This window comes from Erpetoichthys calabaricus, chromosome 15 (genome assembly GCF_900747795.2).
Source record: "Erpetoichthys calabaricus chromosome 15, fErpCal1.3, whole genome shotgun sequence".
Taxonomy (NCBI): domain Eukaryota; kingdom Metazoa; phylum Chordata; class Cladistia; order Polypteriformes; family Polypteridae; genus Erpetoichthys; species Erpetoichthys calabaricus.
Genome location: NC_041408.2, coordinates 13,302,662 through 13,326,636, shown reverse-complemented (window position 1 = coordinate 13,326,636; position 23,975 = coordinate 13,302,662). Strand labels below are relative to the sequence as shown.

Sequence of the window (23,975 nt, the reverse complement as noted above, 5' to 3'; positions counted from 1 at the left end):
TAAGGAAGTACAGGCGGCTCTGTCCTTTCTTGCACAGAGAATCAGTATTGGCAGTCCAGTCCAATTTATCGTCCAGCTGCACTCCCAGGTATTTATAGGTCTGCACCCTCTGCACACAGTCACCTCTGATGATCACGGGGTCCATGAGGGGCCTGGGTCTCCTAAAATCCACCACCAGTTCCTTGGTTTTGCTGGTGTTCAGTTGTAGGTGGTTTAAGTCGCACCATTTAACAAAGTCCTTGATGAGGTTTCTATACTAGTGCTGTTCTAACCTACTGTACTGTCAGGTTTCCGAGCAACATAAAGATAATAAATATTTGAGACCAGGAAATGCGACCGTCAAAATACTCAACAGTGGTCAATGCTGAGAAAGTCAAACCAGAAAGTTAAGCAATACTGTTGTCAGAAAGGAAAAATCAAGGGATTTGAATCCAGAATAACAAAATTAGAAGCACATGAAGTAAGGTTTAGAGTTTCCACAAATGATCGAAACAATGAATGACGAGTTAAGCGACGTGCCAACGATGTTCTAATGACGTTCAGTGATGCAATGAAAGGTAACATGTCCCTCAATAACGAAGAAACATCTCAGCAACTCAACCTATTAAACGGTGGCTCACATAAACAAAACAAAATGAAACTTTTAACAGAATAAAAATAAAGTACTTTTTTTTTTCTAGAAAAAGAAGAAAAAAAAAAAACGAATAAACCCTGCCAGGAGTATTCTGTGGGATAATTAACTAATTCTGCCACACAGCAAGTAGATTTGAGTAAGAGCATTGAGAAAAATCAAATTTTTCTTATTGGTCCATCCACAACATCTACAAACTACAGAAATCCGAATGTGTGTCAGTTTACTTTGAGCCCGCACGCGTGTCGTGCGTTATAGTCCTTTGGAAATGAAATTAACATCCCTCTGTGAAACCCTGTGTAGTGGGATTTGGAGCCATGCTACACTTTGTGCTCTTGTAGTTCACAGACAGAGCATATCAACGGTGAGAGCAGAGAGGCACAAATAAAAATTTATAGACATAAATAAAAAAACTGTTCTTTTGAAATGAAATTCCCAAAACAAAGTAATGCAGTGTAATTAAATAAAACCCACTCATAATAACTCATACACAGCAAAAAAATAAAAATGGCAAGAAGCAAATATTTATAGAAATTTAGTCTTTTCCCTTTTTCTGGTGCCAACCAAGAGCCAAAAAAGAAAAACAAATCAAAAAGTTATTTACCTTAAAACAGGAAAAAGAAACTGTTAAAGTCCCCTATTAACATTTAGGGGCGTTAACACTTGTTCACCACTCCACCCGCACTATTTGTGCTGGCCTGAGGGTTAGCCAGACACCCAATCTGGTCAAGAGACAACCTGTAGTGTCTATTCCCCAGTTTTATATGTCAAAGGGGGGGTCAAGGTGCCCAATCTCCATCGATGCATTCTTATTCCTCCAATCATGGCGCATGTATCGACGCTACACTTCCCTTCCTCGCAGAACTCTTCAATTTACAGAGGCATCCCTAAGTAATTGCCTTGCTTTCTCACTCTCATGCAATTGCACTATCTCCAGTAAGTACTAAATGTAAATTAGTAAGTAAATTTTTAGCTTGGGACTTTGCTAAGCTCATAACGCTTCTTTTTAACTAGGAAATGTACTGCTTGTATTACTTCTTTTCCCTTTTTCAACAGAGGCAGGGCACAACAGGCAGCAGACCTCACCCTTCCAGATGTTCGTCTGATTCTAGCAACGCTGCATGAATCAGGCACGAATACCACAAACACGTAAACCCCCAGTCACTGTGAATTCAACACACATGCTCATCCCATCAGGGTTAGTGTGCCCATTTTCTCGATAGCCATTTAAGAAAGAAAGAAGAAAAGAAAAAAAAATCAGGAGTGGTCTCCCCAGGACTTTCTTATATACTCCGATATGGGGATGGATATTTGAGGAGTAAAGCGCAAGATAATGATTACATTTTTATATTATGTGCATTAAAGAACCATCAAAAACAAATCAAATTATTAATATATTGAACAATATATTATTGAATAAAAGGTAAAGTACCACTTCCGGTTAATGGAAATAGTCCAAAAGTCGATAGAAATCTACGTTTTGTACGTAATACTTGTATGCAAAATTTGGTTGACGTAAGTGAAAGCGTACTCAAGGTATCGTGTTTACATACACACAGAGACACACAGACATAATTCTAAAAATGGTATTTTTTCGGACTCAGGGAAGTGTAAAACATCGAGGATTTATCAAAATCTAGAAATTGAATTTTTGGAGGATTCCAATACTTTCCCTATACTTTTGTATATGAGAAAGTCAGGGAGGTCTAAAACGTTGAGATTCATCAAAATCTCGACATCAGATTTTTGGACAATTATAATACTTTCCCTATACGTGAAAGTAAAAACAAAAGGTAAGGCTATAAACAGCTATACTGCTATTCTGTTACAATGAATTATCACTTTCCATGGCTTGCTGCACCACACACCACTGAAGAATTTTTACATGCTACTTAATGACAATTCACGGGCATTTTAAATTTGAGGTTGAAATTGTGAAGTAGTTTCAGTTTAAACTATATCTAAACACTGTTAAAGCACTGAGTGTGTAATAAAATAACCAGGAATAGTCTTTATGGTGAGCAAAAAAGTTGGAAAAAGGAAAACTGACAACACAACCCTCTAAAAGAGAAAAAAAAATAATACACATTTACTTAATAAGTAAAAAAAAAAATAAACAGGATTAAGAAAGCTAAACATACCCATTATGGTTACTACTGAAATACCAGGGTCCTGTCATTGACGAAAGAGTTCTCAGGTCATAGGTTCGATGCTTATTTACCACTTTACATAACATCTTGGTGGGTGTACAAGCAAACTTGGTCTTCATTTCAAATGTGACAGCACATCCCAAAGTTTCACTCACAAGCAGTGGTTCTCCATTTTCCACAGAGTCATCACATTTCAAAATGATAGTGGACATCCTGTTTCCTGTTCCTAGTATAAAAAGTATTATACAATAAGTACCTTGCATGCCAAAGCCGTGTACTGCATACATTTTGAAATCCTGCTACTGACACTGTGTGACCATGAGCGAGTCACTTCAACTGTGTGTGCTCCAACTGGAAAAAAACAAAAGGAATGTAACCAACTGTATCTCAAATGTTGTAAGTCATCTATGATAAAAGTGTCAGGCAAATAACAAGTAACAACAATGATGGTGATAATAATAACCACTGTGAAAAGCTGAAGCACTAAACACACAGACTCAAGTTTATTAAATACAGAATGCATCACTGATACATTAAATTTTGAGACTATACAAAATGTTTCCCCTTGTTCTTGCTAATGACACCTACCCGAAAGACACCGATCTCCATCTTCATACTTTAATACAACAGCATCCTGATCGTGACTATAGCTCATTCGCATTGCCTTTGCCATGCCAAAGGAGGATACATTATTTCCAGATACCAGACATACAGCACCATTATTGCAGGGATTATTAACCACAGCAGAGCATATTTTGAAATGGTAAGCTCTGGAATCAGCTGTAACCTATAAACAAACACAATACTGTACTGAAATTCAATGACCTTTAAGGAAGAGCAGTGAAAATAAAATGACACAAAACACATACAACTTCAAAAGCTCATATTCAGTCATTACCAATTGTATTAAGTTTCAGAGAGATCATCATTGTGTCAAATCGCTTTACAAACCACTGTAAAGAAGAACTAAAAACTAAGACCTTATAAAAAAAATTAAGCATTGAAGTTATTAGCATAGAATAATCCAACAGAGAAAAACCTGAAACTGTTAATGAATACAAACTAAATATTAAGACTGTCAATTCTTGATTCTGAATAGTGGGAAAGGCATGGAATAGTCACTTGCATATAAATATTAAGACCAAATGTGACTTCCACACATGTGAATGAAAAGCTGAACCATTAAATTCAAGTAAGCCTAATCTGTTAAGAAATAACCATTTGTATTTAAACTACTTGTAATACATGGCAGTCTACATGAGGATTAAACATTTTCTTATGCTTTTAGGTTGAAGACGACCCAGTATGCTTATTGCATTTACAAAACACTAATAGTTGCATAAGACTCTGCAAAATTTAGAATAGGAGGATGTGATTCTTAAATGTCCTAAGCAACATACCTGATAGCTTTTAGCTGAAAGTGCCGTCAAGTTAAATGTGTACTGGAGCTGTTCGTCCCTTAAAGTGCACCCTGTACTGCTGTCTGAATCAGAACATACCACAGGTGTTAACCACTGAAATGCATAACTGCATTCTGATTTTCTAACCATCTCAGGTGAACCCTAAAGAAGAGCAAAAAATATATATTTATAGTAGCATAACACAAAATGAGTTATATATTTTTTAACAAGTCAATAATGTTATCAACTGTAAAACCATTAGTGTCCCTTTTTTTTTCTTTTTCTGAAAATCTTCAGAGTGTCCTTGAAAGGAATTGCAAAACTGAACCGTTACCTATTTGCTTTGCTGAAAACCTTCCCTCAAAATGGTCCTGGCTACAGTATTTTCTACTGGCATATTTGATACCAAACTAATGCTATTTAAACACTGCAAGGTACTGCAACAGGTATTGTACTTTAAAACAATTGTTCATAATAACACTCATTTCAAGGCAATTAATTTAAAAGTCTTTGGGATATGACAGCACACAAAGAAATTATGAAATATAAGGGGGGAAATACAGCGATCCCTTGCTATATCGCGCTTCGTCTTTCGCGGCTTCACTCCATCGCGGATTTTAAATGTAAGCATATGTGAATATATATCGCGGATTTTTCACTGCTTCGCGGATGTCTGCGGTCTACAGTACGTGTGCTTCCTCAGTTGATTTGCCCATTTGAATTGAAACAAGGGACGCATTTGAATTGAAACAAGGGACGCTATTGGTGGATGGCTGAGAAGCTACCCAATCAGAGCATGCGGTTAAGTTCCTGTGTGCTGCTGATTGGCTCAGCGACGGAGTGCTGCATTAACCAGGAAGTACTAATCTCACTCATTCAGAATTAACGTGCACAAGTGCCAAAAGAAGATGCAAATGATTGCAGAAAAGGTAAAAGTTTTGGGTATGTTGAAGGAAGGAAACAGCTACACCGCTGCAGGACACCATTACAGCATAAATGAGTCCACGATTCTTTTTATTTAAAAAGGAGGAAAAGCATATAAGATCTACGGCCGCAGTGTCTTTTAACCAGGTCGCAAAATGAGTTGCAAGTGGACGTTGTAAGGCAGTAGTCTGGATGGAACCTGCTTTAGGGATTTGGATTGAAGAGTGATGGAAGAAGAACAACGGCAGTGCTAAACAGTCGCCTGAAGAGGCTCCTTTAGAAGAGCTGTAACGCTATCCTTTGTAGTGCAGTAAAATTAAACTCATCGTTATCGGACAAGTCGTCGTGTCATTGTTGGTGAGTAACCATAATTAATTATTTACGTACAATACTTATTACATGTACATAGTTTAGTGTCACTGTACACACATTCTATTGTATACAATTTTTCTTGCATTGTACGTATTTATTGATGGTGGCCTGTCTGTCGTAATGGCTGTAACACATGTGATATCGGAGACGCTCGATATCTTTAAAATAATATTTAGGTTTTACTGTATGTAATTTCAACGAATCTTACCTAATATCTAAGAGAATACAAAGGGTTTATGCTGTATAATTGTGCGTGAAATGTTTATAATAGTGTGGGAGAGTTTATAAGGGCTTAAAATATATAAAAATAACCACATGAACATATGGTTTCTACTTCACGGATTTTCTTATTTCGCGGGTGGCTCTGGAACGCAACCCCCGCGATGGAGGAAGGATTACTGTAACACAAGGAGATCCTTGTAATTAAGGATCCTGCAAGGACACTGATCCAGTTAAGAATTTAACTCGTGCAATAATTTACGATTTAGAATCCAGCACATTTCCAACAGCAGAGGTAAAAAAAGAAACACAGAAATGAAATGATGTTAATTGTTTATTGTTGGCTGATAGTGGCAGAGGAAATCTTTTTAAGTTTTTAACAGAGATAATTACCAAGTGCTGTTTACTGTTAGCACCCCTACTGGACAAGAAGTAAGTGGTACCTAAGTGAATGTTATTTATTACTAGTACCTTCATCTCAAATGGCTAAGCAGACTAAAACAGTCAGCAGACTCAGGGTGCAGTTAATGCCAAGAGATAACTCCCACTACACAGAGCTGTCCGAAACACCTCCATGTTTTCGCGTCTGTTCCAGGTTCACACAGAATATGTTGCATAAGACACTGAAGTATTCTTGAGCTCAAAGTCTGATTGTACAGTAAAAAACATTTCTTCAAAGATTAAGAAATTAATGTTTAAACCTCACACAAAATTGCATGCTGTAGTGAACAGCAATCAATCGTTTGATTAATGTTTTCATACTTATGACACGATGAAACAGTGCCAACATGAAGCGCAGCACATACATATGCATTGCAATGTAGATAACGTGTGGGACTGCATTTAATATTGACACACATAATCTTCCATACCTACTTATCCACTCCAACTAAAAATATATTTATGAATGTTGTTAAAGAGTTTCCTTAGGGATGTAGCTCTCTGCTTACTGGGAGATTTTAAAGTGCATGTGCTGCGATTTGTTCTTCATTAATTGAGTTGCTAGGGTGAGCTAACAAAATGACAACATGGTTGCTGGAAGCAGTTCTATTTTGAGCATACTTTAATCCATTCAGTACTTAAAGCAAACTGTAAAGAAAAACTTCCTAGTCCCCCCACATCTACCACCAACTGCAAAATGTTAAAGATATGCCAGCCCTCCAAGGTGATGTTGACTTTAAAAAAAAAAAAAACATTTTCACAAAGGCTCTGTTGATTTTCCTCAGTCTGATAACTGCTTACAATGTCTTTATTCTCTACTGAATATTGTCCCAAGGTTTACATGCCAAGTAACACAACAGCACAGTGGAGCACTGCTGCCTCACAATAAACAGCCCAGGGTTGTCATCCCAGGTCCCCCCTGCACAAAGTTTGTATGTTCTCCTCATGTCTATGTAAGTTTCCTTTTTGGTGTTCTGGTTTCCTCGCACAGTCGAAAGACATGCTAGTTAGGTGGACTGCCAATGCTAAGTTGGCCCAAGTGTCTGTGGTGTGTCAGTGTCTCTAACCTGTGTTGGACTGGTGCCCTGTCCAGAGGACTGTTGCTACATTGCATTCTTTGTTTGCTAGGATAAGCTCAAGCCCCCTGCCACCCTGTTCAGGAATAAAAGGGCTTGGCATGGTTTATATGTTTTTTGTTTTTTTTTTTATTTAATTTATCTCATGTGTTCAAATCAGCAGTGAAAACAACTCAGCTTACACTTAAACTGGTGGCAACAAACATACCTTTTTTATATAGTTATAGCTATGACCAATGAATACTTGGTTGCATAGAAACGCAGCAGTCGTCATCCATGTACTTTGTGTTGCTGACCTTTTTTTGATACTCCAGTATGCTCCCAAGTTCAAAAGAATTACACGTTGGTTTAAATGATGTCCCTAAGATGCTGCACGTGTGAGCTCTAAGAAAGAAAGTCATCTGGGACAGGTTTAAATTCTAATTGGTGAATTTGCCAAATGCTTCCCATATCATAAAAATAGATAACGTTTACTTAGAAACTGGATAGAAATGCAATATAATAAAAGATACACCACCTGTGTCTGGGTTATTTGAATCATATCACAGTACAGGTTGATGAATGTGCTAGTTTTACTAGCACTTATTCTTATCACCATGCGGTGCAACATATGAAAATACCTTAAAGGTGTTTCGGATTCTTTTCTCATGAATTTACTCTTCTGTATTTTTAAGGGTTGAAAAATGCATTTTGTAACCAGCTCAGTCAAACTTAAAAGTAACAGGTTCATTTTGTTTTTGTACTACAAAGGCCACAGTGACTCCTCTGACTCTATAGTCACAAAAAATGTCTGACCAGTAATATGAAAGGGAACCAGGGAAAAGCTTTAATCTTTGTCTGGCTATTACTGTTACAGTATAAAAAGTGACTCAATGTTGGTCTTTAGGAAATAAAAAACATTAGTGTTGTTAAAACATCTTACCAGTTCAGTGCCTCTTTGACAGTGAAACACAATGAGAGACGAGTAGTTTTTATTAGAGTTTGTTGAGCAAACTGTATTGCTCTTAAAATTCATGTAAACTTCATTAATTCCTGTATTGATCTGTGGAGGACCAGAAATTCTGCCAATGTCCTGCAAAGGGTAAATACATAAAATACTAACGCATTATTTTTAATCCAACACTATATGGTTAATTCTAGTGTTTTACAAAATAAATGCTACTAATCTTCAAAATTAAACAAATACTAGGTTTATTTCAACTGATTACATTACTGGAAGAGATTAAAAAATAAACCATAAAAGTATTTACAATGTTGTAGCTCTGACACAAATATTTAATGCAGCATGTGAATATTTATGTGGCATTTCATGAATTCATGAATGTGACTTAATCAGATAGCATTAGGGAGAAAAATAATTTTAAAGAATGAAAATCTCCCAAAGAGAAACACATTTTATAACTTGAAAAAGCACGAATAAACAATACATAAAACAGTATCAATAAGTAATTCAACACCACCCTTTAACAGGCATTTGGACTTACTATGGGTGGTCCAGAAACTGGAACCAGACAGACGGCTGCCCCAGGAGGACACTTTACTCCTGGAATGGGGTTAAGAGGTTGGCAGACATTAATGTAGAAATCTGGAGAATTGCCATTGTCCAAATCATCATCAAAGGCTGAATAATAACCAGACTTATGAATAAGAGGTCTTAAGTCAATAATTGAGGTCCTATTCCAAACTGAGCAATTAACCTGAGGGCAAAAAAAGAGAAGTTATTACAAAATGCTAAAAACACTGTCATTTGATCATTTGTGAACAGCCTTAACAGAATAAGCAAATATGGTTGTTGAAGTTGCACATTTTAATATAATGGGTTGCCTGAAAGAAATTAGGCAAAAAGCAATAAGATGGAGGTTTTCAAGGAATGCCAAAATTATACAATTTCAAAATACTACATGGAATTTAACAGTTTCACTTAGATATTCTCAGACTTTGAAAGGTGTACTTTCACATACAAAATGTAAACCTTTTAACAGATTTTTTCAATTGAAACAAAGAACACTCAAAGGCCATAAATTATAAAAAAAAATTTAAAAAACAGGTGATATAGTAACTTATTCATTCATGTAAATAAAACCTGTTGGTAAAAAGGCATTAGCCTGATAGGACAATCTATAAATCACTCCTTGGGAGATCTGTTGGAAATAGGCAAATAAATACAATCAGTAAAATCTTGTCTCAAAATTCTCCTTGCAAGTACAGAACATTTAACTGTAAAGCACTGAAAGAGATATACTGGTCAGACCAAACTGTTCATTTATTTGCTAGAAAAAAATCAAACTTCCACAACACCTTTTGAAAATTGCTTGTTTAAATTTTTTTCCACTTGTCTTAAGATTTTTGAGAAAGTCGTAAACTTAATTTATAGTTAGCACCTTGACTTGTGAAAGGCACAGGTAGACATTTACAGTCATCTGATGTTCACTACAGTATGCAATTGTTTATTTTCAAATATTTGGTACACCGAGCATTGTTACTTTTCTTTTCTTTCTAAAAGCAAGCGTAAGATAAATTCATGATAGTTTCTTACAGTCTCCCGTTCAGATTTTGTTGGATTTTTGGACTTTAAGGGAACATTATAATTGGAGAAGTGAGGTCACAGGCTAAACACAAAGTATACATTTTGACATCCATTTAAAAAAAGTTTTAAATTGCATTTTTATAACTGAAACATACATCAAATAATCTATTCTCCTTTTAAGCTTGCTTTTTACATTAAAGAGTTACAGAAATTATAAAAAAAAAAAATAGTTGATTTATTTAATCATGATGAACCTAATTAATTATTTCTTTCCCAAGAGAAATATTTTTTTATTAAAAAAAAAAAACATTCTCTTGACATATGCATGTGTAAATAAACATTAGCGAATCACAAACCAGTGTACCATGACATTTATTAGGTTTTGGAGTGTTCTTTGTAATTTCACTAAACACAGAAATGATTGAACTCATTAAAGAAGCTAAGAACTAAGTAAATTACAATCATAATATAAAATATTAGCTTCAGGTTTCCTACCCGTTGTTCACAAACACGAGGTGTGTGCCAAGAAAAAAAATGGCTGCAGGTCTCCTCATCTGATGCTACTAGCACTGGTCCATCACCAGATCCTGCTTCAGATTTACATACAAAGCTTAAGATACTTTTATGAGTCAAAGTGGGGTTTCTTGGGCATGGATCACCACCATCATAGACAAGCTGTAATACTTGATCCATATAAGTAAGACTTTTAGAAAATTTTCCAGCATTCACTACATTCTGGCCATTGCGAATGCACACCCCTATAAATAAAAAGAAAAAATGAAACAAACATACAGCAGAAGCATCTCAAAAAATATTAAAATGGATTTGAACTGTAAAACATGTGAGACAACACAAAAAATGAACATTAATTATCTAATGAGATAGAATTCTTTCAAAGTGAAATTCAAATTTAGAGCATATGCAGGAAGTATTCACATACACTCAGATGCACAGCAGGAAATCATCTTACACATTGATTCACACAAGTACTTTTATATATTGTCTTTACAAATAAAACGCAGGATTATATATACTTCATCATGTTCAATAATACTGTCTTAACACTTTTGGTAGATGGGATCACATTTCTTCCCTTAGGATCACACTCTGAAACTGAAATGTTGCCAGATCTCTCTTTATGAGTGCACAAATTGAGAGCTTTCCTGTTTTGCGGCTTGTAGTGAAATTCTACACATGACTGCTTGAGTTTGCTTTCAGTAATATTTTACAAGATCAAACGTTTTCAGATCACCACGAAGGAGCATCATCCTGCCCCAGTGACCCAAGTTCCACCCAGTATATATTTCCAGTTCTTAGAAAATGTTACGCTCTGTCAACTCAATAGTTTGGCATTCACAGTTCTGACTAATCCTCCATTGAACACTGCACAGCAAAAAGTGTCACTTAAAAAAGTGGTCTCAGCAAGATTAATTGGGAATGCATTGAAATCTTTTGCAAATTCAACAAGTTGCTCAGCTCATTTATTGTCTAACTTTATAATCCTGCTGGAAACTCCATCTACAACAGGCCTAAAATAAAAAATTGATGTAAACAATTTTATTTCTATTATGAACCATTTTTTTTTATTAATAAACTGGCCTTCAGTGAATAGTCACTATGACTTTGCTACTATTTGACTGATGATGAAGCTTGGTCTTATGGAGTCTTTATATATTTAAAAATGTATTGACAAGTAAAATGACCTAAAAATATTTTAAACCTTTGCACTTTTCATTAGGTTGTTACAACTAATAATTTACATGGATGCACTCTCACATAAACTCACAAAAAAACACCCTAAAGGGCACTAAGTCAACACAAAAAAACGCATACTTTTTTTGGGGAGTACAAACAAAATAAATGAGTTAAAAAAAACAGCCACAACAGAAACATACCTGGATTTTTACTACACAACTGCAGTCCAGAAGAGAATGTCCATCCATCCATTATCCAACCCGCTATATCCTAACTACAGGGTCACGGGGGTCTGCTGAAGTGAAACCCAGCCAACACACGGGGCAAGGCAGGAAACAAACCCCGGGCAGGGCGCACACACACACACACACACACACACCCCAAGCACACACTAGGGTCAATTTAGAATTGCCAATGCGCCTAATCTGCATATCTTTGGACTGTGGGAGGAAACCCACGCAGACACGGGGAGAACATGCAAACTCCAAGCAGGGAGGACCTAACTAGGTCTCCTAACTGCGAGGCAGCAGTTCTACCAGTGCACCACTGTGCTGCCCTCAGAAGAGAATGTAACCTTTTTAGTTATTGTTTATATGTTAGGAGATCAAATGGTGACTTTACAAGGCACAAGTTCAACAGCTTTAATTGAGTTACCATTTAAAGAAGGTTAAAAAAAAAATAACACACATGCAACCATTGCAAACCCAAACAAAGGTTAAAAACAAACCAGGGAAATACATTTCTCAACTTACCAGTTCCTTCTGAGCAAATGCCCTTTGAAACAGCACCACAGATATTGAGGGAGATCACTTTATTCTTGTCTGTTGCATCATGAATTGTATATCCGCCATCTTTTGCAAAATCATTCAGATCAAACAGATAACCTTAAAAATATTTGAGAGGAAACACAATTAATACATTTATTGTAATTGCAAACATACATTTCTCAAGCATATAATGACTAGACTAAAACCTGTTAACCAGATTTGAGTCTTGATATAAACTAGCTACATTACCCAGCTTTGCTTAGGAAATTTCCTAAGACAACAAGCATCCATTATAGGGCCATAGGTTAATTAGATAGGAGTAAAACATTCCCCCACCATGGATCAATTCTTGTTTTTACTTATGAATAACCTTGGGTTCTGTCAATGGTCATTGCAAGACACAACGTTTCAAGAAATATTGTTTTAAACTGAAACAGGTAATTAAACTTTGGTTATAAATATACTGTACATATATATCTCCTGTAAGACATCCTGCAAAACGACAGCTTCAATTAGATTTGAATGCAATACTTTGATTTGTAGTCTTGTACTGTTACAAAGTTTAATAGAGTTTAGTTGAAACGCAATATATAAACTGAAGCAGGGATAGCTGATAGAAACAATTGTTTACCTCAGAGAAAATGGGAAGCTAAAAACTTCAGCCAGTATGAACTGACATAAACCCCAAATAAAAATTTATAAAATTGAAAAATGATGGAAAGTCAAACAAAATGTACAGCAAGCCACAAATCTAACAGTCTTGTAATGCATACTGTGTACATATCACACAAGGGTAGCAAGCCAACAGAATTAAACTCAGATTCAGATGTGTTTTTTATTTTGTTCACTCAAAAATTTTGCTTTGAGTGTACTACCAGTTGTATATTCATCTGGAGTGAGAGGAATACTATAGTACTAGAATATTCTTATAACTATATGTATACAGTATTTTATTTGTTTACATCTTCACTCATGCATTTGTTTTTCTGTTTTTCATCATTTGAATGTTTAAGTTTTTTCTTCTTCTTAGTAATCCACAAAAGCAGGGATTCTACCACATCTAAGCCCTGTATCCTGGAACAGAAAACAAGTCCAAGAATCTTGTGCAGAAACTCAATTTTGGTTGCACATACTCAAAAGTCTCTTTCTTTCAGTCACAACCCAGAACTTTGATTTGAAAACTTAGGTCCACAATACAAAATCAATACCTGATTCAGGGTTACTGACTCTGCAGTCATTATTTGTATTACTCTTTAGAGGGCAGGCAGCTGCAGTATGCCACACAAATAAGTAGACACAGTCCTCCAATGCAGTGGTCACAATTGGCAGTGAATCCTATAAAATATTAAAATATATAATACGGGAAAAATGTATTTAAATTAGATAGTATTAGAAGAGCTAAGATAATAGGGTTAACTCTAAGACAACGAAAGCAGTTCACAAACATACCACTTTCTCTTCATCACATTTGAATCTTATAACAGTTTTCCTTCTCTGGCCACTTGGACAATTATCCCCATTCTCGTATGTTAATTTTAAAAACCCACTGTCCCAATGTACTCCTTCTGCCACTTCTCCCAAATTTATGTATCTAGAGCCATCTTTTAAGCAGGATGCAGAATTTGATGAACAATTCCAGGAACCTAAAATAAAACAATGTCTCAGATTAAGGCTGGGAGGCAGTATTTTAAGAAAAAACAAAAAACTAAACAACTTTAGTGTTTTTCTTATGCAGACCAGATCTTAAACCTGAATCTACGCACTTCCAAACCCACTTATGACAGAATGCAAGCCCCCCCGTGTCTTTTTTCCAGTGTAAAAATATGCATAATTAAGATCTGCCAGACAGAGCTTACCACACTAAATGAAATATTTTTACAAAATCTTAAGTAATTTTTTTCTTTATACCTTTCTAAACTTTTCTTACCATTTTGCTGCACTAATGACTTGCATATATTGATATAATAACGCTTTCCTGTGTCTCTGGTCAATGGTTCAATCACCCAATTGCTTTGGTGAAGTGACAAAGATGAAAGGTCAAAAGAGTTTCCTTCATTGTCTCTGAAAAACACCACAGACATTTTACAATATTAAAGTTGACTCTAAATAATATTTTTTATTATGCAAATGACTAGAATAAAATAAAAAAAAAAAACTTGATGCTAACAATACACATCATAATTAAACACCAAAATAAGTGTATGTGCATACTATAGCATTCTTTTATGATTTAGTTTAAGTACAATATTATACTTCTGAAAGTATAGAACACTCTGAACTTACTAATAGCAAATGCTGTAAATAAAAACAAGTAAAATGAGAAAGATAACCTGGCCAATCACAATCTGGTAAAAACAGAAATGAGTTCTACATACATCATTTGTGAACCACGTAACACAAAGAGCAGCCTCACTTGACAAAGACCCCCTCCTCTTGGTAGCAAAAGCATTTGAGTGAAAAGGATTGTTTTACATCTTCCGCATGTACACCACAAAACTTTTTTGAGCATCACCAAAAAACTATTGGCCGTAGATTATCTTTCCCTCTATCCAATCATTGATCTATTGAAACTACATCATATATACGACTTACGAAGATAGTCAACAAGGTTCAACAACAAGGATAAACATTTTGTAATCTTTATGTACATATCAATAAAATAAAATAAGAGTCTGTTTGTTCAAACCCATAAAAAAACAAGCTTTACTGGACAGAAAGCATAGCCTGTGCATTTAAACTGTTGACTGCAACATTTATTAATCCAGCTACCACCTCATCATCTCCTTTATAGATTTTATTACTTGGTTTCCCCAACTGTGAAACCTGTTGCTAAATTATGTCAGGCTTCCTGTTGTCCCATACCATCCATTTCAGTGTGGCCAAATGACCTCCCCTATGCTATGTTAATTTTGTAGAGAATTATTTTTAGAAATATTCAAGCAATTTCTAAAAATCCAGACTCGTAGTATATATAATTCAAGTTTGTACATTGCTTGCAAATTACCCCAAGAAAACAAATTGCTATGGGCTTGACTAATGATCCTGATTATCATCTCTGTTCATTGAAGAACACAGGTATCTTTTTAAGATATGTTCTGCAAATGCCAATTACTATAAACATTCTGGCTCCCATTGCGGTCTTTTTCCCCCGGAAGTACTTCTTTTCTGCTTTGAGCATGAGAAAAATTATTCTCCTGGATTTATCCTTTATGGCACTCACAACTATACTGAGGGGAAAATGTGGAATTGCCAGTTAGCTCAATTTACAAATCTTTGAGGATGTGGAAGGAAATGGGAGTACCTGGAGGAAAACCCAATATGACATGGGAAGAATGAGCAAACTCCACACAGATAAGGTCCAGGCACAGGATTCAAACCAAAGTTGCTGGATCTCTGTGGAGGCAAGGGCTACCCACTACACCCTTGTGTTGGACTTTACATGATTCATTCCTCTCTAATGCACATAGAAATAAATAAGTCTTTTGAGATAAACAACTGGTGTACTTACTTGGCTGAACACTCAATTGTCTTGAAAGGACGACAAGCATATGAAGTATGAAACTCAAACAAATAACTACAGTCAAGTGTTTCCTTCAAAAATACTGGCTTCGCCTATTCAGAAAAAAAGGAAAAAAAAAAAAACAACATTTACAGTTTTTTTTTAGTTTAAAGAACTGAAAAGTGAAAAGGGTAGAAAGAAGCACAAGATGAAGGAATCAAATATAAAAATCCACAAGCAGAATGTTTCTCAAAGATTAAAATTTAGCCAAACAAATAGATTAGGGTTGCTGATACATATTAGGTACAACTATATTGGCTAATTCAATTATTTAAGTAAACTACACTCTGCCTTTACAACTGAAATAAAGTACAAAAACAATATAGTGTATGAACACTCAGATAAATTACTGTTAAAGCTATATTTGTACCTATATCGTGCAATTAATTAATTAAATGGTCAAAGTATTAATCTCTCCTTCTGCTCTCCTTAACAGCAACCTATGGCATGTAATGTTCAATAATGTAATGCAATGTTTTCTTGTGAAATATTTTCTATTCAAAAAAACTATTCTCTTAAATAATGAGGGATAACAAAGACCATAATACAATTTGAATACTGGTTGACAATAGGTTTAATTTTGCTAAACAGGCCAAAACAATGCTGAAAAGTTTGAACTAATGTGTATAGTACTTACCGAAGTTTGACTGTGGTCACAATAAAACATAATTGTAGTTGATCTTTTATATATTCGGTGGCAAGTTTCTCCATTGGTGTAGTTTATCTTGATCAGTCCATCATCATAAGTAATAGTTTTTGTGTATCGTCCTTAAGAGCAAAATGTGAATATATGAACAGTTTTGATGAAAATGAGACATTTCGCCAAACAATCTCTGACCAATTTGAAAAAACCAAATCAAGATTTGAATGCCCTTAAAATACAATCAATCATGCTACTTGGTAATTTATTCCAAGTGACCGTTTCCGTCTAAAGAAAACCTTTCTAACATGTCCTCTCTCACCACATCCATAAACCTTCGCTTATGCCTTACTCTTTTTCCCTTGCTTGGCAGTTCTATCCTTAGCACCCTTCTCCCAATATCCTCAGCATCTCTCCTCTGTACATATCCAAATCAATACAATCTCGCCCCCCTGACTTTGTCTCTAAACCGTCCAACCTGAGCTGACCCTCTAAAGTCCTCATTTCTAATCCTATTCATCCTCGTCACACCCAACACAAACCTTAGCATCTTTAACCCTGCCATTTCCAGCTCTGTCTCCCATTTTTTGGTCACTGCTACCATCTCCAACCCATATAACAAAGCTGGTCTCACTACCGTCCTGTAGACCTTCCCTTTCACTCTTGCTGATACCAGTCTATCACAAATCACTCCTGACACTCTTCTCTACCCATTCAACCCTGCCTGCACTCTCTTTTTCACTTCTCTTTCACAATCCCCATTACTCTGTACTGTTGATCCCAAGTATTTAAACTCATCCACCTTGACCAACCCTACTCCCTGCATCCTCACAATTACACTGACCACCCTCTCATTTACACAAGTATCCTGTCTTTGGCTAAAATTCGGTTAAAACTCCACTGCCTAAACACCTCCATGCTTCCACAGATATGTCATCTGGACCAACAGCCTTCCCGTTTTTCACCCTGTTCATAGTTGTCCTTACTTCCTCCTTGCTAATCTGTTTCACTTCCTGATTCACTATCTCCACACCATTCAACCTTCTCTCCCTCTCATTGTATTCATTCATCAGCCTCTCAAAGTACTCTTTCCATCTGCTCAACACTCTCCTCGCTTGTTTCCATCTTTATCCTTTATCACCCTAACCTGCTGCACATTTTTCCCAGCTTGGTCCCTCTGTATTGCTAATCAGTACAGGTCCTTTTCTCCTTCCTTAGTGTCCAACCTATCATGCAGCTCATCATACGCTTTTCCTTTAGCCTTCGCCACCACTCTCTTCACCTTATGCCTTATCTCCTTGTACTCCTGTCTACTTTCTGCATTTCTCGGACTATCCCACTTCTTTGCCAACCTCTTCCTCTGTATACTCTCCTGTACTTCCCCATTCCACCACCAAGTTTCCTTTTCCTCCACCTGTCCAGATGACACACCAAACACCCTTCTTGCTGTCAACTATTCCTGTAGTTGCCCAGCTGTCTGGAAACTCTTCACTGCCACCCAGTGCCTGTCTTACCTCCTTTTTTTCCCCCACTTCCACCATTCAATCCTTGGATCTGGCTTCACTATCCTCCTCTTCTTCTTGATCTTCAGCATCATCCTACAGACCACCATCCAATGCTGCCCAATTACGTTTTCCCCTGCCACAACTTTGCAGTCTACAATCACCTTTAGACTGACCCTCCTGCATAGGATATAATCTACCCGTGGGCATCGTCCTCCACTCTTTGTCACCCTATGTTGCTCACTCTTCTTAAAATATGTATTTACCACAGCTATGCCCATCCTTTCCGCAAAATCCAGTACCATCTGACCTACTGCATTCCTTTCCTTGACACCATATCTACCCAACACCTCCTCATTTCCTCTGTTTCCTTCACCAATATGTCCACTGAAATCCACTCCAATCACCACTCTCTCCCCCTTGGGTACACTCTCCACCACTTCATCTAACTTACTCCAGAAATCTTCTCTCTCATCCATTGCACACCCAACTTGGGATGAGTATAGTATCTAGTACACTAAAGTTATACCATTATTACATCACTTTTAATTAGAATATCAAAGGCAGAATTTTGTTTAAAATTACTGAAATGTTCAAATAAAGTACATTACAATAAATGTCTTACAAAACACAATTCTCATTCTGTCCCCAAAAGAAATTTAGCAGACCAAAACGTTAATTTTGTGTTCCACACTTAATTGTTTCCCAAATCAGAAATATCCTAAATGACACTTAAAATTACTAATATTGTATTTGTTTGACGTTCTAAAAACAGAAAGATAAAAAAGCATACCTGCTACTTTATTAAAATTTTTATCCTTGATTTTTACTTGACAGGAAGAAATCTCCTCTAACCCAACCCCTGTCTTATTTAAACAGACTGCTGTTTTTAGGGGGCCACAAACTCTGAAGTGATATTCATATTCTTCTGTATTCACTACATAATCCTCCAAAGAAAGTGGTGTCAGGTCAAATAGGTAACCACTTTTAGGATCCCTTACTTGGCAGTTGTTGCCTAGACAAAAAGAAAATAACATATTTACAAAGAAATCACAAGGCTTAAGAATACTGGATACACAAATGAGAGGCTTAACATTTAATTTTCTCAATAGGAAGGAGATGTAATATATTAAGTCAAAATGTCTAAAATTTGCTGATCATTCACTGTTAATGCCTTTGGCATAACACTTCAGTTAAGCTAAAAAAAGTAATGTCCTGCAGATTAACTTTTTATATCAAATTGTAAAGAATACAGTATATACAGTCATATGAAACAGTTTGGGAACCCCTGTTAATTCTTTGGATTTTTGTTTATCATTGGCTGAACATTCAAAGTAGCAACTTCAATTTTAATATATGACATGCCTTATGGAAACAGTAGTATTTCAGCAGTGACATTAAGTTTATTGGATTAACAGAAAACATGCAATATGCATCATAACAAAATTAGACAGGTGCATAAATTTGGGCACCCCAATAGAGATATGACATCAGTACTTAGTTGAGCCTCCTTTTGCTAATCTAACAGCCTCTAGACGCTGTCCTCCTATAGCCTCTGATGAGTGTCTGGATTCTGGATGGAGGTATTGTTGACCATTCTTCATACAAAATCTCTCCAGTTCAGTTCAATTTGATGGCTGCCCAGCATGGACAGCCTGCTTCAAATCATCCCATAGATTATTGCTGACATTCAAGTCAGGGGACTGTGACAACCGTTCCAGAACATTGTACTTTTCCCTCTGCATGAATGCCTTTGTAGATTTCTAACTGTGTTTTGGGTCATTGTCTTGCTGGAATATCCAACCCCTGCGTAACTTCAACTTTGTGACAGATGCTTGAACATTATCTTGAAGAATTTGTTGATATTGGGTTGAATTCATTCAACCCTTGACTTTAACAAGGGTCACAGACACTGAACTAGACACAAAGCCCCACAGCATGATGGAGCCGCCACGAAATTTGACAGTAGGTAGCAGGTGTTTTTCTTGGAATGCGGTGTTCTTCTTTAGCCATGCAAAGCGCTTTTTGTTATGACCAAGTAACTCAATTTTTGTCTCATCAGTCCACAGCACTTTGTTCCAAAATGAATCTGGCTTGTCTAAATGAGCATTTGTATACAACAAGCGACTCTGTTTGTGGTGTGAGTGCAGAAAGGGCTTCTTTCTCATCACCCTGCCATACAGATGTTCTTTGTGCAAATTGTGCTGAATTGTAGAACGATGTACAAATACACCATCTGCAGCAAGATGTTCTTGCAGGTCTTTGGAGGTGATCTGTGGGTTGTCTGTAACCATTCTCACAATCCTATGCATATGTCGCTCCTGTATTTTTCTTGGCCTGCCAGACCTGCTGGGTTTAACAGCAACTGTGCCTGTGGCCTTCCATTTCCTGATTCCATTCCTTACAGTTGAAACTGACAGTTTAAACCTCTGAGATACACCTGTCTATGAAGTTCAAGGCTTAACGAGCTCATCCAACCAATTTGGTGTTGCAAGTAATCAGCATTGAGCAGTGACATGCATTCAAATCAGCAAAATTACAAGGGGACCCAAATTTTTGCATAGCCAGTTTTTCACATTTGATTTAATTTCATACAACTAAATACTGCTTCACTAAAAATATTTGTTCAGAAAACACCCCGGTACTCAGATGTTCCTAGGAAATGAAAGACATACCACTGTTATCTTTTTTTGTTGAAAGTAGAGTAAATCATGCAGGCTGAGAGGGGTTCCCAAACTTTTTCAAAACTCTGTACTTTGTACAGAACTCTGTACATCAGAACCTGTGAAAAACTGAAAGCACTTGGGTGTGTGCTGTAGTTAGGCAAGCTGCTCATCATAACCCATTTTAATGTTAAAAGAAAGGAGAACTCTTAAAGTTTGTTAAGTTTGGGGAACAGACCCTATGTTGACAAAGGATGAAACGTTGTATGTCAACAAGCTTGCATTCTGACTAAAGAATGTCCATTTCTATTTGAAGTGTTCAATCATCTTATAAGATGCTTAAAACATCCACATACACAGGAAAAAGTTCAATGTCAAAGTATTACTAATGAAGGATTGTTTAAATCAATGTTCTTAACATAATATCTACAACAGCAAACAATGGCTTGCAGTCTAATTGTTCGTGTAGCTTATAACACATCATATGCAATGTAATTGGCTTCAATCCTGGATTCAAATATTAAGTCATGTCAATGAATATTCTCAAGTCTTTCACATGCTCCTTCCCTTCTGCAGGAATATACAGTAGATAAATATTTTTTTACAAGGTCATATGCAATGGTGGTCTGCATTAGGAAGATCGTTATAAACCTCCATCTTGTAAATTAACACTTTTTTAAAACCTTACAAGTGTGAAGGAGATATATTTATTTTAATGTGTAGTTCATTTGGTGAGGGGCTGAAAAAAAAAACTTTTCAATAGAAAACCCCTAAAATATTGGCTTAGGAGTACACTCGGAACCCTAAGAAACACCTTGACATTTCTTGCCAAGAACATGGAAATCTGACCTGACCAGGTGAAACAAAACTGTGTGCATATTAATATGGAAAATGAGATTAGACTAAATAAATTACATTTGGTTACAACTGGTCATACAGTTCAGTTTATAATGAAATACCTGAAAACACTATTTAATAGAGGTGACAAACAATTTTTAGTACCTTGAGCTCTTCTAACAGGGCAAGCTTCTGATGTTCTCCATATAAATACATACTCACAACCATCCTGATGCTGAAACAATGGAGAGCCCTAGAGAATATCAAAAGATTCACTTAATGGTACATGGCTCATTTCTCAGTAAACTTTGATGGGACACAAATAATAGCACTATAACACACTATATCACTAGTAAAAATCACTTACAGTGGTGTGAAAAACTATTTGCCCCCTTCCTGATTTCTTATTCTTTTGCATGTTTGTCACACAAAATGTTTCTGATCATCAAACACATTTAACCATTAGTCAAATATAACACAAGTAAACACAAAATGCAGTTTGTAAATGGTGGTTTTTATTATTTAGGGAGAAAAAAAAATCCAAACCTACATGGCCCTGTGTGAAAAAGTAATTGCCCCCTGAACCTAATAACTGGTTGGGCCACCCTTAGCAGCAATAACTGCAATCAAGCGTTTGCGATAACTTGCAATGAGTCTTTTACAGCACTCTGGAGGAATTTTGGCCCACTCATCTTTGCAAAATTGTTGTAATTCAGCTTTATTTGAGGGTTTTCTAGCATGAACCGCCTTTTTAAGGTCATGCCATAGCATCTCAATTGGATTCAGGTCAGGACTTTGACTAGGCCACTCCAAAGTCTTCATTTTGTTTTTCTTCAGCCATTCAGAGGTGGATTTGCTGGTGTGTTTTGGGTCATTGTCCTGTTGCAGCACCCAAGATCGCTTCAGCTTGAGTTGACGAACAGATGGCCGGACATTCTCCTTCAGGATTTTTTGGTAGACAGTAGAATTCATGGTTCCATCTATCACAGCAAGCCTTCCAGGTCCTGAAGCAGCAAAACAACCCCACACCATCACACTACCACCACCATATTTTACTGTTGGTATGATGTTCTTTTTCTGAAATGCTGTGTTCCTTTTACGCCAGATGTAATGGGACATTTGCCTTCCAAAAAGTTCAACTTTTGTCTTATCAGTCCACAAGGCATTTTCCCCAAAAGTCTTGGCAATCATTGAGATGTTTCTTAGCAAAATTGAGATGAGCCCTAATGTTCTTTTTGCTTAACAGTGGTTTGCGTCTTGGAAATCTGCCATGCAGGCCGTTTTTGCCCAGTCTCTTTCTTATGGTGGAGTCGTGAACACTGAACTTAATTGAGGCAAGTGAGGCCTGCAGTTCTTTAGACGTTGTCCTGGGGTCTTTTGTGACCTCTCGGATGAGTCGTCTCTGCGCTCTTGGGGTAATTTTGGTCGGCCGGCCACTCCTGGGAAGGTTCACCACTGTTCCATGTTTTTGCCATTTGTGGATAATGGCTCTCACTGTGGTTCGCTGGAGTCCCAAAGCTTTAGAAATGGCTTTATAACCTTTACCAGACTGATAGATCTCAATTACTTCTGTTCTCATTTGTTCCTGAATTTCTTTGGATCTTGGCATGATGTCTAGCTTTTGAGGTGCTTTTGGTCTACTTCTGTGTCAGGCAGCTCCTATTTAAGTGATTTCTTGATTGAAACAGGTGTGGCAGTAATCAGGCCTGGGGGTGGCTACGGAAATTGAACTCAGGTGTGATACACCACAGTTAGGTTATTTTTTAACAAGGGGGCAATTACTTTTTCACACAGGGCCATGTAGGTTTGGATTTTTTTTCTCCCTAAATAATAAACACCATCATTTAAAAACTGCATTTTGTGTTTACTTGTGTTATATTTGACTAATGGTTAAATGTGTTTGATGATCAGAAACATTGTGTGACAAACATGCAAAAGAATAAGAAATCAGGAAGGGGGCAAATAGTTTTTCACACCACTGTATAATGTGAAATAAGAGTTTATATTTTTTGTTTAACATTTTATTTTTAAAAGCAACAACACAGGGTAAAATGTGCAATGTTTAATCTTGCATCTTCCCCAAAAAGAACAGATTTAATTCCCTCTGGTTTATACCCATTTTTTATAAAAAAAAAAAAATATTTCAATGTCAAATAGTAAGAATTTTAATAGTAAATCTATTTTAAAAGCCTTTTAATTATAGTAACTCTTTGTAAGACATTCCTTACAGAAAACAACACAAACAAATAAATTTTTTGTAAACTGAGGTTAGATGTATCTGTTAATCCTAATAACATTCTTTGTCATTTTCAATTAAAGATATAGTACTTGTACATTTTTTAAATTTAATAAATAGACCAGAACAGCCTATATTGAAAATATGCTAATCCAAAGGCTAATAATGAGAAATGGAAAACATAGAACACTTCTAACAGAAGAGAAAAAAGTTGAACATAAATGACATCACCTCGCATGTTGGCATAAGCATACTGTCCATATTTTCATGAGATGAGTGCTAAACTCTTTTTTCTATAAGCAGCATAGACAGTCAAGGGATGTTGCAAGTGGTTTA

At 36.3% G+C, this 23,975-nt stretch overlaps 1 protein-coding gene across 2 annotated transcripts in view; it reads right to left on the bottom strand.

Moving 5' to 3' along the window:
- The window catches only part of igf2r (insulin-like growth factor 2 receptor), a 116,203-nt gene that overhangs the window by 18,097 nt on the left and 74,131 nt on the right, over positions 1 to 23,975 (bottom strand). Inside the window, exons 26-39 of one of the 2 annotated variants that reach the window (XM_028820866.2) lie at positions 21,569 to 21,656; positions 18,697 to 18,918; positions 16,399 to 16,529; positions 15,711 to 15,814; positions 14,130 to 14,263; positions 13,652 to 13,845; positions 13,411 to 13,537; positions 12,188 to 12,319; positions 10,236 to 10,498; positions 8,698 to 8,910; positions 8,136 to 8,285; positions 4,182 to 4,343; positions 3,370 to 3,568; positions 2,773 to 3,007 (exon numbers count right to left, since the gene is read on the bottom strand). In XM_028820866.2, the coding sequence (XP_028676699.1) occupies positions 2,773 to 3,007; positions 3,370 to 3,568; positions 4,182 to 4,343; positions 8,136 to 8,285; positions 8,698 to 8,910; positions 10,236 to 10,498; positions 12,188 to 12,319; positions 13,411 to 13,537; positions 13,652 to 13,845; positions 14,130 to 14,263; positions 15,711 to 15,814; positions 16,399 to 16,529; positions 18,697 to 18,918; positions 21,569 to 21,656 (2,354 nt within the window). The remainder of the gene's footprint in view (positions 1 to 2,772; positions 3,008 to 3,369; positions 3,569 to 4,181; positions 4,344 to 8,135; positions 8,286 to 8,697; positions 8,911 to 10,235; positions 10,499 to 12,187; positions 12,320 to 13,410; positions 13,538 to 13,651; positions 13,846 to 14,129; positions 14,264 to 15,710; positions 15,815 to 16,398; positions 16,530 to 18,696; positions 18,919 to 21,568; positions 21,657 to 23,975) is intronic. The other variant, XM_028820867.2, reaches the window with a different exon arrangement.